Source organism: Leiobunum rupestre, chromosome 10 (genome assembly GCF_980474605.1).
Source record: "Leiobunum rupestre chromosome 10, qqLeiRupe1.1.hap1, whole genome shotgun sequence".
NCBI classification, from domain to species: Eukaryota; Metazoa; Arthropoda; class Arachnida; order Opiliones; family Sclerosomatidae; genus Leiobunum; species Leiobunum rupestre.
This window is the reverse complement of record NC_143393.1, coordinates 6522003-6539196: the sequence shown is the minus strand read 5'-3', so window position 1 is coordinate 6539196 and position 17194 is coordinate 6522003. Positions and strand designations below refer to the sequence as shown.

The window sequence follows — 17194 nt, the reverse complement described above, 5'->3', positions numbered from 1 at the left end:
GTACTACCACGTAGCGTTTAAAACCTAACACTTCTAAAACCGTGAACAATTTCACGATTTTTCTGAAATTAACAAATAACAACGATCTCCCCCGAGAGAGTACATACTGAAAATCTCAAATTTCTAGAAAGTCTATTTTTTGAGAAAAATGCCTGGGCCGTCAAATGAAGACACGCTGTATAGAGTCCCCGCGCCATTTAAGCAAAAACTAATAACGAAATACAAACAGGAAATTCGTGGAAGAGCGCATGACAAACGTAGGGTGGACTTCCCCCTCTGACTCGTCTCATCCAGAGAGTTTAGTTAGACAGCGAACTAGATGAAACGTAAGCGTTCGCGAGTTCGGAGCCGATTCAAGGTCCCGTAAAGCGCGCTTTCCCTCGCCGATTTCTTCAGATGATCGCTCTGGTCGGGAATTTTACGAATCCTCAAATTGAATTGACTCTCGTCGGGAACTGCACCCGATAAAAAGGCGATTTTTATTCGCGAAAACGGTTGTGAAAATTGAAGAAAGTGCGCGTCCAAATTTTGTCCTCCAATGTGGATATTGCCTTCGCTACGGAGCCTAGTTCTGCGGGTGGTGAATTTCCACTCGTACTTCTAGATTTAATTTAGAAAGAGGTGGTACCCTTATACACCCCTGGCCCGCCCCCCCCTCCTCCTACAAACCCCCCGCTCGAAGGGGAACTGTAGCAAATATAAGAGCGTTCAATTTTGGTTGAAATGGGTGGTCGCAAAAAGCTGACACGTTTTTGGAAAAAGCTTGGCAGGTGAGAAAAATTTATCTCTGATTTTACTCTTTCTTTCGTAGTAGCTATGCCAATGACTCCTTTGAGATGTTTTCAACTTGCATGTTTTAATTTTATCAAACCTATAAGTTTTAATTTAATCAAACCTATAATTTTTAATTTTATCAAACCTATAAGTTTTAATTTTATCAAACCTATAAGTTTTAATTTTATCAAACCTATAAGTTTTAATTTTATCAAACCTATAAGTTTTAATTTTATCAAACCTATAAGTTTTAATTTTATCAAACCTATAAGTTTTAATTTTATCAAACCTATAAGTTTTAATTTTATCAAACCTATAAGTTTTAATTTTATCAAACCTATGTTTTAACTTTATCAAACCTATAATTTTTAATTTTATCAAACCTATAAGTTTTAATTTTATCAAACCTATAAGTTTTAATTTTATCAAACCTATATTTTTTAATTTTATCAAACCTATAAGTTTTAATTTTATCAAACTAGTTTTAGTTTTATCATACTAGTTTTAGTTTTATCATACTAGATTTAATTATATCAAACTAGTTTTAATTATATCAAACTAGTTTTAATTCTCTCAAACTAGTTTTAAATTTATCCACCGAAGTTTTAATTTGATCAACCTAAGTTTTAATTAAACGTATCAAATAAACAGAAATGAGATAACGAAAAGTGTCATTAAAAATAATTTTAACTCTGAACTCGTATGGCAAAATAATATTAATATGATTAAATTATAAAATATGTATTAAAGTTTAAAATTCAATTAAGTATTTGTATTCATACATGCTAAAATTTACTTTTACAAAAATTTAGTACATCGAGATATTCGCAGTTAATTATCAAAATTAAGTGAGTATTTTGTTAATTTTACCATTACAAATTGGCCTGGTATTGAAAATATCACATCTTGAATTAACGCGGTAGATACGTTTAATAGATATATAATCTTGGGGAAGCAAATCAAAATAAACCGTCATTTAAATTTCGAAAATAATTTATTATGGAAATATGTAATCTGAAATCTGCTCATTTTCCGTCATGTTGCCTTTCAATGAATTTTGATTAGTTTCGGGTTTAAACTATCTATTTTGCATTTTCACTCGTATCAACTAATCTAATAATATCTGAACATAAATAATCTGATATCTCACGATAATTTTATCGTAAGCCTAACGCGCAGATAAGACCCCTACTGAGTAAAGTAAATTATTTTAATAAGCCTTCCCAAATTAGGTTCACGAGATAGTCATTATCCCAAATGCCATCTCAAAGCGAAAATTTTGAAAGTCATCATATCCCGATTCTCACGAATACAGTTTTATGTAGTGTTGTAAGTCGGAAAAGTTTCCGGCAAATGACCGAGGCCTTTTTTCCGGAAATTTTCCGTATTTTTCCGAAAAAAATAAAAAAAAGTTTTCATTTCATGATTAGTCTAATATATTGTTTGCAAATTGAAATAAAGCGGTATTTTCGCCTCATTTTTTCGAATCTGAAAGTAAAACTAAACCTCTAGACTAGTTTAAACTGATTAACAATGTAACGCTATTAATGTTTTGTAGTATGTTTACTGATATTAGACATTTTATATCGATAAAAAGTTAAAAACATTAAAAACCCTTAAAAGGTAATTTATGTTTCAAATTTTTATTTTCCGATTTGCGGAAAATTTTCCGCATTTTATTTTTCCGGAAAATTAACAACACTAGTTTTATGTATAAATTAAAACAATCTAATATTTACTTGTAAATACGAAATTGTTCTAATTAATAAAAACTTTAGTCACGAAGTATATGCGCCTTGAGTTATAGCGAAACGAAATTAAACGAACCAATTCGGAACCAATTTGACCAAAATCCGCTATTCAATCCAGTTCGCTTTCGAAGTTAGTTCAGTGACATGTTAAGAGTTTAAACAAGGCTGTGATGTAAAAAATCTTTACCAATAATGGATTATCTTACTACGAAGAAGTGACAAATTTTATCACGAAAGCAACTTAGATTCCGGATGCGAAAGTAAAAGGACTGATAATCTAAAATCGAAAAACAAATTGCAAAATTAGCAGTTTTATCGACGAAAAAATCTAGTTAAATACGAAATGGTTAGCTCGACTCGGACGATGCAAAATCTAATCACGATTTAAGCGAGATTTAATCATTCGAATCATAATCTAATCATTTTAATCAGATTTAATCAATATAATCTGTCGAATCGAGACTTTATAATTAAAATCAAAACGAAAGTACGATAATTTAATATTAATTATTAATATTGATGGTTCTATCGCAATGGTGTTTGACTGTCGTTCTAATTTCTAATCGCGATTTAATCATTTTAATCAGATTTAATCATTTAATCATGATTAAATCAGATTTAAACATTCTAATCATGATTAAATTAGATTTAAACATTCTAATCATGATTAAATCATATTTAAACATTCTAATCATGATTAAACGTGATGTAATCAACATAATCGTGATTAAATTGAATCAAAAGTATATGAAGTGAAATTATCAGACTGCTATACTCCTCATGTTGGAGGCGTTTTCCTTATAAAGTTACAATTGGACCTAGAATTTGAAATTTTGCGCGCTGCTAAGCCGAAAAAAAAACGTTTTGGTTTTTATGAAAGCATTTTTAATACATAGATATAGCTATACCCACAATTCCCAAGTGCAATTTATCACATCAAAAGACGGGGATGGAAATTATCTTTTATTTGACTCGATTTTCTCATCATTTTCATCAGGAAAACGCAATCCGATTCTGAGCGCTATTTCGATAACTTCGGTTAATTCACTTCTGATTGAATTTAATCAAATTAATCACGATTAAATCGGAATTAATCTTTCGAGGGGTGCTTAGTTAATCAAGGAAGTGACCTGCCCCTCGGTTCGGCCAGAGAATTGCACTAACATGGTCACCGACTGACCAAAACGTGAAATAAAATCTCTAAATTTAACGAAAAAACGTCAATTCAACTCTTCAGATTCTGTGAAAATAAAGTTTAATTTATGCGCTAGACTCTTGAACGTTGAAGGTAAAATTTAAATACATTTAACCATAAGTAACATAATATCACATTATATCACGCTGAACAATTTCTGCCGTAGAGTGATTTGAAAACATCTAAATAATATTATCATAAATTCAATAGTCAATTATTTAGCCGCATAATGTTTTATTGGGTCATTAAAAATCTTAGCGTTAATCACTATAAGAATGTTACTTATGGTATTATTAATAGCTGATTGTTATAATTATTACCTGTATACATTATTGGTAATACGTTCAAAATAACTGGATTTAATTGATTATTAAGACTGGGCTTATGTCTATTTAGTGTACAATTTTCAGTAACTTGGTGTGTTCTAATCAAATACAGGTTTATAATGACGAAAAACTGTCTTTGTTGTCTCGATAAATGACGGCCAAGGCATAATTTATCGGATTAAGCCTTGTCCAGATAATGGTTAAAATATTCATGTAGAAACAACGCGTGTAAAAAATGGATTTTGTTTTTTGTGTGAAAGGTTACAAGCGAAATTTTTCTGCATTATTAAAATGCCAAAACAAAGCTTATAATATAGTCTAAAAATGTCGAAGGTTTTTTGTGTTTCGATTAGTTATAAATAATCCTTTTTTCTGAATTGGAATATATTGATAAATTGGGTCTTTTTTATGGTCGTTACAATGTTACAACGCTCCTATTTTTCGTGAAAAAACCATTAGAGATTTCTTTGGGAATTTCTATGGCTATTAATTATCATAAGTGAGACAATCTATATTACAGATAAGTTTGCAATATTTGTTTTTTTTAAACATTTTTTCAGTGGCGCGTCTATAGCAACGCATACAGATAGGAAGAACGTATTAATGAAACAAAGAACGTACGAGTCTACCTTCCAGCTTGCTCTACTAACCTAAATTTTATCTGTTACCAGCGTTTTTCGTTTTTTTTTGGGTTTTTTAAAAATCGAATACCTCAATTTATTTTAAATCGGATTTTTATGGATTTTAATTGTTTTTATTTAATCGTTTTTTATTTTTTATTTGATTTTATCGATATTAATTTTATTTTAATTTAATAGATTTTTTCTTTAAAAATTCATTAATAAAGTGTAAAATTAAAATTAAATTTAATCTAAATTAAATTTAATCGTAATTAAATCTAACCTTCATTAAATCTAACCTTCATTAAATTTAATCTTCATTAAATTTAACCTTCATTAAGTTTAACCTTCATTAAGTTTAATCTTCATTAAAATCTAAATTTAATTTAGTTTGCACTGAATTGACTTAGCTAAAGTACATACTTTGTATAATAGCTAGGTGATTTAAATCTGCGATTTTTTTAAACATCACTTTATTTAACATTTTTTTTTTCATTTTGCAAATTGCAAAACGCCATCTAGTACCTGTTGTAAGAACTTTTTCTTTTCTTTTTCAACTAACGTCTATAATTAGGTACGAAAAAGTCAGTTGTAACTTTAATTAAAACTTAATATAATTTTTTTCATAAATCATCATAAATATCAAAATAGTTCTTATTAACAACTATTACGCGAGGAAAAAGCTATTTTAAAACAGATGGCGTTTCTGTTTCAATTTAAATTGACTCGCACGTTTTCAGTAATCTAAATAGATTCATTTTAATAGGCCTTTCAATAAAATAAGCTACGCTGCTCATTCGTCACGAAATACGTAGAAGTTCAGTTACGTTTATGCTTAAAAACAGGGTGCCTCGTCGAATCTACTCTTATGTCCAGGGTTTTTCTTAGTAAAACGTCATCGATACATCACCCCTGATGCAGCAGCAACATCGAAACAAGAAGGATGATAAAATACGCGAAAAAGTAGATTAGTCCATAATTAAAAGGGATAATAAAGCTAAATCCTAAACAAATTTCTGGCTATTTTATTTATTTTTAATTTAGTTTATTACTCGAAGATCTATTTGATCCGAGTTTCCCGTTTTTTTGTTGCTCGAAGACCTATCGGAACGAGTTATTAGTAAGTTTTTTAATTTCTTCAAATTTGTTTAGGTTTTAGCTTTATTATCCCTTTTAATTATGGACTAATCTACTTTTTCGCGTATTTTATCATCCTTCTCACAGTCCATAGGTGGTTTCTTCTAACTTAACTTATCGAAACAAGAAGGCCAATGTTACTTTATAGAAAGGCCTATTTAATGACATATTTTAAACGTACAAATGTTTTTCGTTTGGCGAAAAATAGTTTTTGGGCGGGAAAATGCAAATCGGCCATTTTCAGTGTATTTTAATAACCAATCTGGCAACACTACTTTTTTTTTAACCAGCTGATAAACATTTACTTGGCAGCGTTCTCTTATCTGATAAAATACCATTATAGAACAAATGTTTCCATGAAATAATATATAATAATATAATCAGCTAGGCTAATAATCAGCTAGGCTAATACCCAAGGCACCACCTTAGGCCTAAGTCATCATGCGACTTTTGAAGCCATTAATTCAGGTGGCCGGGTTACAATGCGTAGGAGGGTGGTGGCAAGCCCTGCATGCCACGCGATCGAGCCAACAGATCCCTACCTCAACAAGTTTTTGTGGAAGGGGAAACCGAAGATCTCGAGGGAAAACCCCTTAAACCAGTGGGGAGAGAACTTGCAAACTCTACGCAGAAGGAGTTGTTCCGAGTTTTCACCCAGTGCCACAAGCTGGGATCGAACCCGGCTCCTCTTGCTGCGAGGCGAAAGTGCTAACCACTCTACCACCCCAGCTAGGCTAATACCCAAGGCACCACCTTAGGCCTAAGTCATCAAGCGACTTTTGAAGCCTTTTAATTCAGGTGGCCGGGTTACACTGCGTAGGAGGGTGGTGGGCTGGTGGCAAGCCCTGCATGCCACGCGATCGAGCCAACAGCTCCCTACACTAACTATTACCGTTAACCTCAACAAGTTTTTATGGAAATTCCCTTTCACCAGTGGGGAGAAAACTTGCAAACTCAACGCAGAAGGAGTTGTTCCGAGTTTTCACCAAGTGCCACAAGCTGGGATCGATTCCTGCTCCTCTGGCTGCGAGGCAAAAGTGTTAACCACTCCGCCACCCCACGTGTGGTTGATTTTTATTAATTTCTAAAGCAAATGCAAAATATCGACTATTTTTTCCCGATTATTCTTTTAATATTCGTGATTTGTGACGTCAAATTATGTCATGGCGGCCGTTTCAAGGCGGGGCTTAGCTACGACCATGAACCAAGAATCTAAGGGACTCACTGGTCCCGATATTTTGACACGGTAGGCGGGGCCTAAATCAGAAGACTTACTGAGATTGGCAGCCGTTTTGAAGCGCCTCAAAAATTCTGTTCAACTATCACTACGAGAGGTTTAGTCGGTGCTTAGTACGTGTGAGAAAGTTAGGTTAGGCTTAGTTCATGAATTTTTTTTAATAATCAGCTAGGCTAGGCTAATACCCAAGGCACCACCTAAGGCCTAAGTCATCAAACGACTTTTGAAGCCTTTAATTCAGAAAGTGCATTTGATAAAAAAAACCTCAGCCATATGCGGCTTACTTGTTATTTTTACTTAACCCTATGGTTAATTATAATAATAATAATCAGCTAGGCTAATACCCTTGGCATCGAGTCATCCAGCGACTTTTAAAGCCATTTATTCAGGTGGCCGGGTTACAAAGCGTAGGAGGGTGGTGGCAAGCCTTTTAAGCCAACAGCTCCCTAAACTAACGATTACCGTTAACCTCTACAATTTTTTAATTACCATTACTTAAACTTTTAAAGAACCAAATTCAAAACTAAAATGACTAAAACTTACTAAGCCTAATCATTTAACCGACAACAATGGCGCTAATTTGTTTCAATGGCCATTCGTTTTTCCATGGCAACCAAAAATGTTTTTCACAACTCAAGTTTAAACTTATGCTACTTAAAATAGCATGGGAAAATCACGGATTGTAAACCCTTACTATTGTACTGAAATTTCATTGATTTTACCCATTTTTATCGATTTTATCCAAATTTTATCAATTTTACCCAATGGTTTTGCCAAAATTTTAATTTTTTAATTTTTTGAAATGGCAAAGTTTTAAAAACATTTTTGGTCACCATCGCAAAACAAATGGCCATTGAAACTTTTTCCTTTTAGGAGTTTTCAAGGTACACGAAGGTCTATTTAAAAATCGGCGAGAAACACCTCGGGATGTCTCCTTGTAAGTTTACAAGGTACCTTTTGTCGCCATAGAAAAAGTCGACGTGGATTTGCAATTGGATTAGACGGAATTAAGCGGGCTTACCTTGTTGAGGTTAACGGAAATAGTGAGTGTAGGGAGCTGTTGACTCAGGTGGCATGAAGGGCTTGCCACCACCCTCCTACGCATTGTAACCCGGCCATCTGAATTAATGGCTTCAAAAGTCGCTTGATGACTTAGGCCTAAGGTTGTGCCTTGGGTATTAGCCTAGCTGATTATTATTTATTTCTTTTCTGTTGCCAGTATTTTTAACACGGTCAAGTTAAAATAATTCATATTGACGTCACTTAAAAATTTATCCTTGGTGCGGTACGCTGTTTTTAGGGCTAACAATCAAAATTCGCCTTCTCTAATATCACTCGTGTTTTTCGTTCAATTTGATAAATAAACTACATTCCAAACGTTTATTGCGATAATTGTTGGGCGACTCTCTAGGGCAAAGGCCGTTTTGATTCCTAGTGCAACCGAAATCGTTGGACTTGATTTAAACACTACGGCACGGATTTTAAATTAAAGATTGAGTTAATAGTTTTAAAGTTTAATAATCTCTTCTGTTCTTAAAGAAAACTTTTTACTTTCATTTACGTATAGACTTTTTCGGGAGAAACTTTGAGGCCCAGCCTATTTTACTCTTTAGAATGAATTATTTCGAATTTGAAATTTCCCCTGAGAACGACTTTATATTCGTTTTGCTTCGTACCAACTAAAATATAGACAACATTGCGAGGAAAATAGAAATTCAGATTGGCAAAGATATTGTTTATTTATTACGGCACGTCAATTTTATCCCCGTTTTAAAAATCAAATACGCTAACTGAATTAGTTAAAGTTCCATCAATAATCGTCACTTATTTTTAAACTATCAAATATATGATTTCCCCAAAGACGAGAGTTTCTTAGTACGTAATAAAGCGAATAATCTATATCATTCGTAAGTGTATTATAATAAAGATAGATGGCGGCAGCTTCTCGGAATTCCGCTTTAACTTCACTATTTTCTCTTCGTAGTAACGAAGATGAAAAGCGAAGTCGGTCTTATGAATTTATTGCAATGTCTGTACGTCATTTCCATAACGCTATGATTAACTTGAAATACTATAATACTATAGTACTAGAAATAGTACTAGTACTAGAAATAATTTTAACTCTTTACTGCTTTGACTGTACTAATTTTCACCCCTGTTCGACCCTCTCTAAACTTTTACGATAGTATGGCGAATTTTTAGCTACGCCACTGCTTGGACTAACGGCCGCACCTGTCCAAATTTTTAATTTCAGGTGAAATTTCTAGTAAAATAATCCACTGGTAATGTAAAGGTAGCTATCGCGTGACGTCATCGTCTCTATAGTGATAGACTAGGACCATTCCAATAGCCGTCATCTAAACTAATTTTTTCAGGAAAAATAAAATAAACTTTAACTAAATTAAGTTCTTTCAATCTCTCAAATTCGTCCATTCGTTTCATTAGGGGCTGCCAGAGGAAGCGGTAAAGATTTTAATATTTGGGTCTCCGTTTAGTCCGGCGCCTCAAAGATGGCGCCGGAATTATACCCTGATAAAGAGGCAAATTTTATTCATTTCACTTTGGTTGACATTAAAAGTGGATATCCGTTATCTGGCTCCAAAGCCATAGAGGGATAATACATACAGGGCTTTTCGCTTCACTTCGTCGCTGTCTGTTCTAGGAATATGTCTCTCTTGTAGGGCTGGAGGTTAACCTTTAAAGCGTAATTTTTTAATGTCATAAGTAATGAATTAATATTAAGAATTAAATTATTACTAAATTAAAATTAAGAGGGTCCCTGAACTATAGATGGAGATTACATATATATAAAATTAATAGATTAAAGTAAAGAAATTAATAAATGAAAAGAGACTTAAAACGGTTTTAAAATTCACAATTTATTTATTTAAAAAATCCAACGTTTTGGAGGAACTGTTGTTCCTCCTTCTTCAGGGATTTTTACAAGTCTGACCGTATAATAAGAAGAAATTAATATATATAAATTAATATATTAAAGCAATGAAATTAATAGATTACCGCAATGAAATTAATAGATTTAAGCAATGAAATTAATAGATTAAAGTAATGAAATTAATAGATTAAAGTACTGAAATTAATAGATTAAAGTAATGAAATAAATACATTTAAGTAATGAAATAAATACATTTAAGTAATGAAATAAATACATTTAAGTAATAAAATTAATACATTTAAATAATACAATTAATATTGTAAAGTAATAAAATTAATACATTTAGATAATTAAATTAATATAGTAAAGTAATGAAATTAATAGATTAAAGTAATGAAATTAATAGATTAAAGTAATGAAATTAATAGATTAAAGTAATGAAATTAATAGATTAAAGTAATGAAATTAATAGATTAAAGTAATGAAATTAATAGATTAAAGTAATGAAATTAATAGATTAAAGTAATGAAATTAATATAGTAAAGTAATGAAATTAATATAGTAAAGTAATAAAATTAATATAGTAAAGTAATTAAATTAATATAGTAAAGTAATTAAATTAACTTAGTAAAGTAATTAAATTAACTTAGTAAAGTAATTAAATTAACTTAGTAAAGTAATTAAATTAACTTAGTAAAGTAATTAAATTAATATAGTAAAATAATTAAATTAATATATCAAGTAATTAAATTAACTTAGTAAAGTAATTAAATTAACTTATTAAAGTAATTAAATTAACTTAGTAAAGTAATTAAATTAATATATCAAGTAATTAAATTAACTGAGTAAAGTAATTAAATTAATATAGTAAAGTAATTAAATTAACTTAGTAAAATAATTAAATTAACTTAGTAAAGTAATTAAATTAATATATCAAGTAATTAAATTAACTGAGTAAAGTAATTAAATTAATATAGTAAAGTAATTAAATTAACTTAGTAAAATAATTAAATTAACTTAGTAAAATAATTAAATTAACTTAGTAAAGTAATTAAATTAATATAGTAAAGTAATTAAATTAATATAGTAAAGTAATTAAATTAATATAGTAAAGTAATTAAATTAATATAGTAAAGTAATTAAATTAATATAGTAAAGTAATTAAATTAATATAGTAATGTAATTAAATTAATATAGTAAAGTAATTAAATTAATATAGTAAAGTAATTAAATTAATGTAATAAAATATGATTACCGGGCTTTTTCACCAGTGTTCGGTTCAACGGATGTAGATGGCGACTGAATCGCCGGACTATATATTGCCTTCGGTCAACTTGTTAGTGATATATCAAAGCCTTTAAGCGAGTCCGTATTACGATTGTAAGCCAGAAACATTTCAGTGTGGGTCCGCAGCAACGCAGGCTCGTAAAAGGGACGCGAGTCGTTCGAAGGATTCGCTTTGGCGCATCCGGGACGCGTTCAAGATTGCGTGTACTAGACAGCGACCGTCTTCTTCCCCGCAGCGCTGCTCAAACCCTTTCCCTCCTAGAAATGGCAGGTTCGTGTCGCTGTAAGGATCCATTAGTATTCTAGTATACAAAGCGAAGAAAACCACACTTTGTCATTCTGCGCCTGTTTAAATCGAACTATTTCCTTTTTACGGCGGACGAAAGCGCTCTATTCCGTTGACTCCATAAATATAGCAGCGTAAGTAAGGTAATTGTCATAAGTATGGCAATTCCTATTCTCCCAACTCTCATTTTTAATTGATAATCAGCTTCGGTCAGTGACAGCTTAAATCATAACCTATCTAAGAACTGACAATTCTTTGCTATTTGTTATTAGTCTTGGGTTTGCGACGCCAGACCGTTGGAACAGATTGACCAAGGCTTAGTGAAATTTAAAATGCTTTCAAAAGTAAAAAGAATGAAGAATTATTGGAAAATTGCCTATTATTAACACTAGCTTCGTTTGAAAAGATAGTTATTTTCAATCCTGAGATAAAAAATGAATTGTTTTAAGTGTCGAATGCACTGCCGTGCAAAAAACAAAAGCATTAACGACCAAAACCAAAATATGGAGAAAACCCGCGAAATTCAAACTTTCTTTGCCTTAAGATACCCCAACTTACTTCTTTCAAGTTTATATAGTAGACTTGGATTTTTCAACTCAAATTACATTCTGGTACTAAACAATTTACAGTCCAAACGATATTTCAGAAATCTCATTAAAACCATATCTTAACAAGTTAACATGGATTAAATCCATGATCTTAAAACGCGGAAAAAACCGTTTTGATTTGACTTTTAAAGAAAATAAATACATTAATGCGTTTTTGGTTTGAAAATAATGCAAAAACCTAAAATAATGCGTTTTGAAACAAGTCATTTCTCTAAGAACAAAAATTTTAAATTCGAAAATTAGTTCAAAATTGAATTTAACGTATAACATAAGGATAAATAAAACCAAAAGCTGTAAATCGAAAATTTGGGCGTTAACGCTTTTGTGCTTTGCACGGCAGTGCAGTTTTGAAGGTACAAAGATGAGCAAGCACGACAATAAAAACATGTATTGTAGAAGCTCGCTCACTCTCGAATTTTTAATTTCGTAAAATAAAGAATTTTCACGCGCTATTTTGGGTTTGCTGTGAAAAAAAAAACAGCATCACTTTTGAGACACTTTTTTTCGAGGTTGATGCTAGTCCTTCTTTGTAATAGATAGTCTGTGATGAAACTAACTTGGCAGTATTCTTGCCAACGAAGAGTGATGAGTTTTATGAAACTCACAATTACGCAGTCGCTTTGCATACTTACACTGATTATATTACTTATGAAACGTTGAAAATTAAATCTGGCAGTGGCCTCGAGAACAGTATAAAGTATACCTCTCACTAGAGAAGTATCGATTTCCTACACTACTAATGTTACTCGCTGGATTTTACAAAATACTGTTTCGCGTGAAGAAATATTTATATAATTATAGTTTCTTTTATAATATATTACATCAGAATATTATGATTTTTATATAACTAAATATCCCTATTCAGTGTAATTAAATAATGGTGTAATATAGATGGTAACTTTTGAGCGCTATTTCGGTGTATTCGCGACCGAAACGAGTCAAGATGGCGTAACGGCGCTAACTTCTCCGATGTGGCGCTTATGATCTAGCGTCTGCTACAGACAAATTAAAAGTCATAAGAATGTTTTTCCTTAAATAAACTTAACAAAATATTAGCTCCTTGCTCGTCGCGTCATTGGCGTACGTCATAGCTAAGCTTCGCCATGACATTTCACTACGTCACAAATCACGAGACAAACACCACGTGACCATATTAACCGCGATAAAATAATCACGTGACTACCATGAACAACCAAAACTCGTTACCATGGCAACGAAAATAGGCCACGAATAAGCAAACGATGGAAAAATTATATTTAAATATTATATCATTATATCATTATTTATAAAGTCAAATTTACGAGTAACGAGGAAGAAAAAATAATAACGTCTGTTTTAGAGGTGGGTAACGGTTAATCATTATCCATGTTTAAATTGATTTTTTTCGGGAAAAAATGTAAACAAAGAAATTTACCGGTTAAAATTTCGGAAAATGATTAAAAAACATATTATTCGTAAAATTTGGGCTTTTTATCGAAAAAACGTCGTTTTTCTGAATAATTTTTCAAATTTATAAAAAAATTAATCGGATAATACAGAAATATAAATTACTTGATCAAAACGTCTTACGAAAAATTTTGAGAGCTTTATCTATTGAATAAAAGTTAACCATCCCCGACCTCTAGTCTGTTTTAGCCGCTACCTAATAAACGTTTCAATGGCGAACCAAAGAGGGCGTAGCGATAGTTATCGCTGGCGAATAGCCTGCGAAGTGACATGTTTCATCTTAAGATATTAAAATCTCATGATTAAGACTGCATTTATTTTTTCGAAGTAGAAATATGTGTTGAGATAAGAATCCATACCTCTACTTGGATTGCTTATCCTGGCGTATCGCGTATGGTAAGATCACTCTGACGGCTTTAGCCCCGCCTACTAGAGAAAATATCCCCTCTGCGCGCGCTCCCTTCTAACATTGTTGTTTGTTAAGTTCACATAGTGACGTCTAAAAAACCGTCAGCCACATCGAGCTAGGGGAAAATTGTTGAAGTTTTATAGCATCAGAGATGAACAAGAACTCGTAAAAACGATAAACTGGTTTAATTTATTAAATAGCAATTAAGTTACATGATTGAAAACTGATTATTTATTAACATACTGATACGCCATGTAAAAGGTATTTATAGTAAAACCCCAGCGGAATAATCATAAAAAAGAAATATACAAATATAGTGGAGAGATTAAATTATAAAACATCTCTCAGTAGTTTTTCTTTCCCGCTGTGTTAAAGAAATATTTTCTTGGTTTATCTTCAACAAAAATTCGACTATCTTGGTCTCAACATATTAATTCACACAATTATTATTATTATTATTAAATATTTTTTTATATAACCATAAGTAACAAAATACCACAAAGTATGACCAAAGATAAATAATAATCAGCTAGGCTTAGTAAAACGACTAGCAACTCGGTTACCCGGAAGTTTAACCCTTTTTGTGATTTGAATTTTTCTATTGGTCATCCAAAGAAAGTCAGAGCGAGGGGCTGACCACTATCCGTAATCGGTGTACAAGCCTGTAGCTTTGACTGTACTAAAGTGATTACTTAATCGATTACAGATTTTATCAAAGGCTGTATTCGCTGTAATCTGCGTACAGAATTGGAGGAAGTGGTTAGCCCCTCGAGTCAGAGTTCAAATTCAGACAATCATATAGTACTCCAGTTGGAAATATAGTATTCCCAACTCATTTTGCTAAATACGTATTAAACCTAAAAATCGCGGTTTTCAAAATCGCGTGACAAATTCTTAGAATATCACGTTACCGGAAGTTGGGTTAGATAAGTTCAAGGCGTCGAAATTTTTTTGCGTCACTGTGAAGAAAGGATGTAGTAAAATATTTTCCCAATGTCATACTTAGGGGTATTATGTTACTTATGATATAACCAACAAAAGCCCTGTACAAATCTTTAAGCTATAGTAGTGTGGTTAAGCATCATCCGTTAAAACAGAGAGAGCTGTTCTTAACCTTTCTATTTGGTAGAACTGACCAGCTGCAGACAAAAAATGAAACACCGGTAAAATAAGTCCATCGTTATCTTTTAGCTATTCTATGTTGACGGGGTTTACGAGTATCTTTAGAAACTGCGCCTGTTTGATGGTCCGACCCACAAACCTAGACAATACAAACCGTAGTTCCCACAACATCCATGGATCGATAACTATATTTCGCATTATTTACCACAAGAGTTGTTAATTTTCCGGAAAAACTAAATGCGGAAAGTTTCCGGGAAATTTTTAGCTAATCGGAAAAATAAAAAATTGAAACATATTACTTTTGAAGGGTTTTTATTCTAGCCTAGTCTAGAGATTTAGTTTTACTTTTGGATTCGACAAAATGAGGCGAAAATGCCGCGGAATTTAAATTTGCGAATAATATTAGGCTAATCATGGAATTAAAACTTTTTTATTTTTTTTTCCGAAAAAAGGCCTCGGTAATTTTACGGCAAATATTCCGACAAAAAAGGCCTGGGTAATTTTCCGGATAATTTTCCGAAAAAAAAGGCATCGGTAATTTTACGGCAAATATTCCGACAAAAAAGGCCTGGGTAATTTTCCGGATAATTTTCCGAAAAAAAAGGCATCGGTAATTTTACGGCAAATATTCCGACAAAAAAGGCCTGGGTAATTTTCCGGATAATTTTCCGAAAAAGAAGGCCTCGGTAATTTTACGGCAAATATTCCGACAAAAAAGGCCTGGGTAATTTTCCGAAAAAAAAGGCCTCGGTAATTTTACGGCAAATATTCCGACAAAAAAGGCCTGGGTAATTTTCCGGATAATTTTCCGAAAAAAAAGGCCTCGGTAATTTTACGGCAAATATTCCGACAAAAAAGGCCTGGGGAATTTTCCGGATAATTTTCCGAAAAAAAAGGCATCGGTAATTTTACGGCAAATATTCCGACAAAAAAGGCCTGGGTAATTTTCCGGATAATTTTCCGAAAAAAAAGGCATCGGTAATTTTACGGCAAATATTCCGACAAAAAAGGCCTGGGTAATTTTCCGGATAATTTTCCGAAAAAAAAGGCATCGGTAATTTTACGGAAAATGTTCCGGAAAAATGGCCTCGGTAATTTTACGAATAATGTTCCGACCAAAAAGGCCTGGGTAATTTTACGGATGTTGTTCCGAAAAAAGGCCTCGGTAATTTTACGGAAAATATTCCAAAAAAAGGCCTGAATAAGTTTACGGATAAAGTTCTGAAAAAAAAGGCATCGGTAATTTTCCGGAACATTTCCCGAAAAAAGGTCTCGGTAATTTTCCGGAACATTTCCCGAAAAAAGGTCTCGGTAATTTTCCGGATAATTTCCCGAAAAAAGGCCTTAGTAATTTTCCGGAACATTTTCCGAAAAAAGGCCAAATTAATTTTACGGATAATTAAAAAAAATGCCTCGTTTATTTTCCGAAAAATTTCCCGAACAAAAGGCCTCGGTATTTTCCGGATAATTTTTTCCGACTTACAACTCTATTAACAACCTAGTGAAAGTAAAAAAAAAACCTCAATGTACATTTCCCGCGTTTAATCTAAGCTGGCCAGGAAGAGTCCGGTTCCGAGATAGTCCGGTTTCGATTCGAACGACCAGTTGCGCGCCAAGTGCGCCTTCTATTTGAGTTTCCTTTTTCCTCTTTTCTCGATAGGTCGTCTCCCCGGCGGAGCGCGCCGACTTTGCTGGAGAGCGGCTCTCCTCCGATCTCGAGCACAGACGACGACTCGTCTTCCGCCGCGCCGTCCGCCGCCTCTTCGCCCGTCCGCGGCAAAGGCCACCCGGCCACTTCCAATCTGGCCCTCGGCGCGCCGCCCAACAAGCGATCGAATATGCCGAGGCTCGGCCGCTACACCGAGAAGTACGAGTTGAACGGGCCCTCGGACCAAAACAGAGACACTTACGGCTCTTTCGGGAAAGCGGGATCTCGGCTGCAAGGAGCCACCGCCGCTGGTACCAGTACTTCCGGGATAAATGCCGACGACGATGACGACGATGACGCCGAACTCATCATCAAGGGAGATATTGTAAGTTTTTACTTTATCGCGTTCTTTTATTGTGATTATATACCTGGAAAATCTACCTCTACGTCAATGG

The 17194-nt window shown here is 33.0% G+C and overlaps 1 protein-coding gene across 1 annotated transcript in view; it reads left to right on the top strand.

Moving 5' to 3' along the window:
- Nucleotides 1-723: 723 nt before the first annotated feature.
- LOC149923456 (anoctamin-7-like) overlaps nt 724-17194 on the top strand; it is a 65191-nt gene continuing 48720 nt past the window's right edge. Inside the window, exons 1-2 of the mRNA XM_090161624.1 lie at nt 724-770; nt 16752-17124. Of these exons, the coding sequence (XP_090017750.1) occupies nt 724-770; nt 16752-17124 (420 nt within the window). The remainder of the gene's footprint in view (nt 771-16751; nt 17125-17194) is intronic.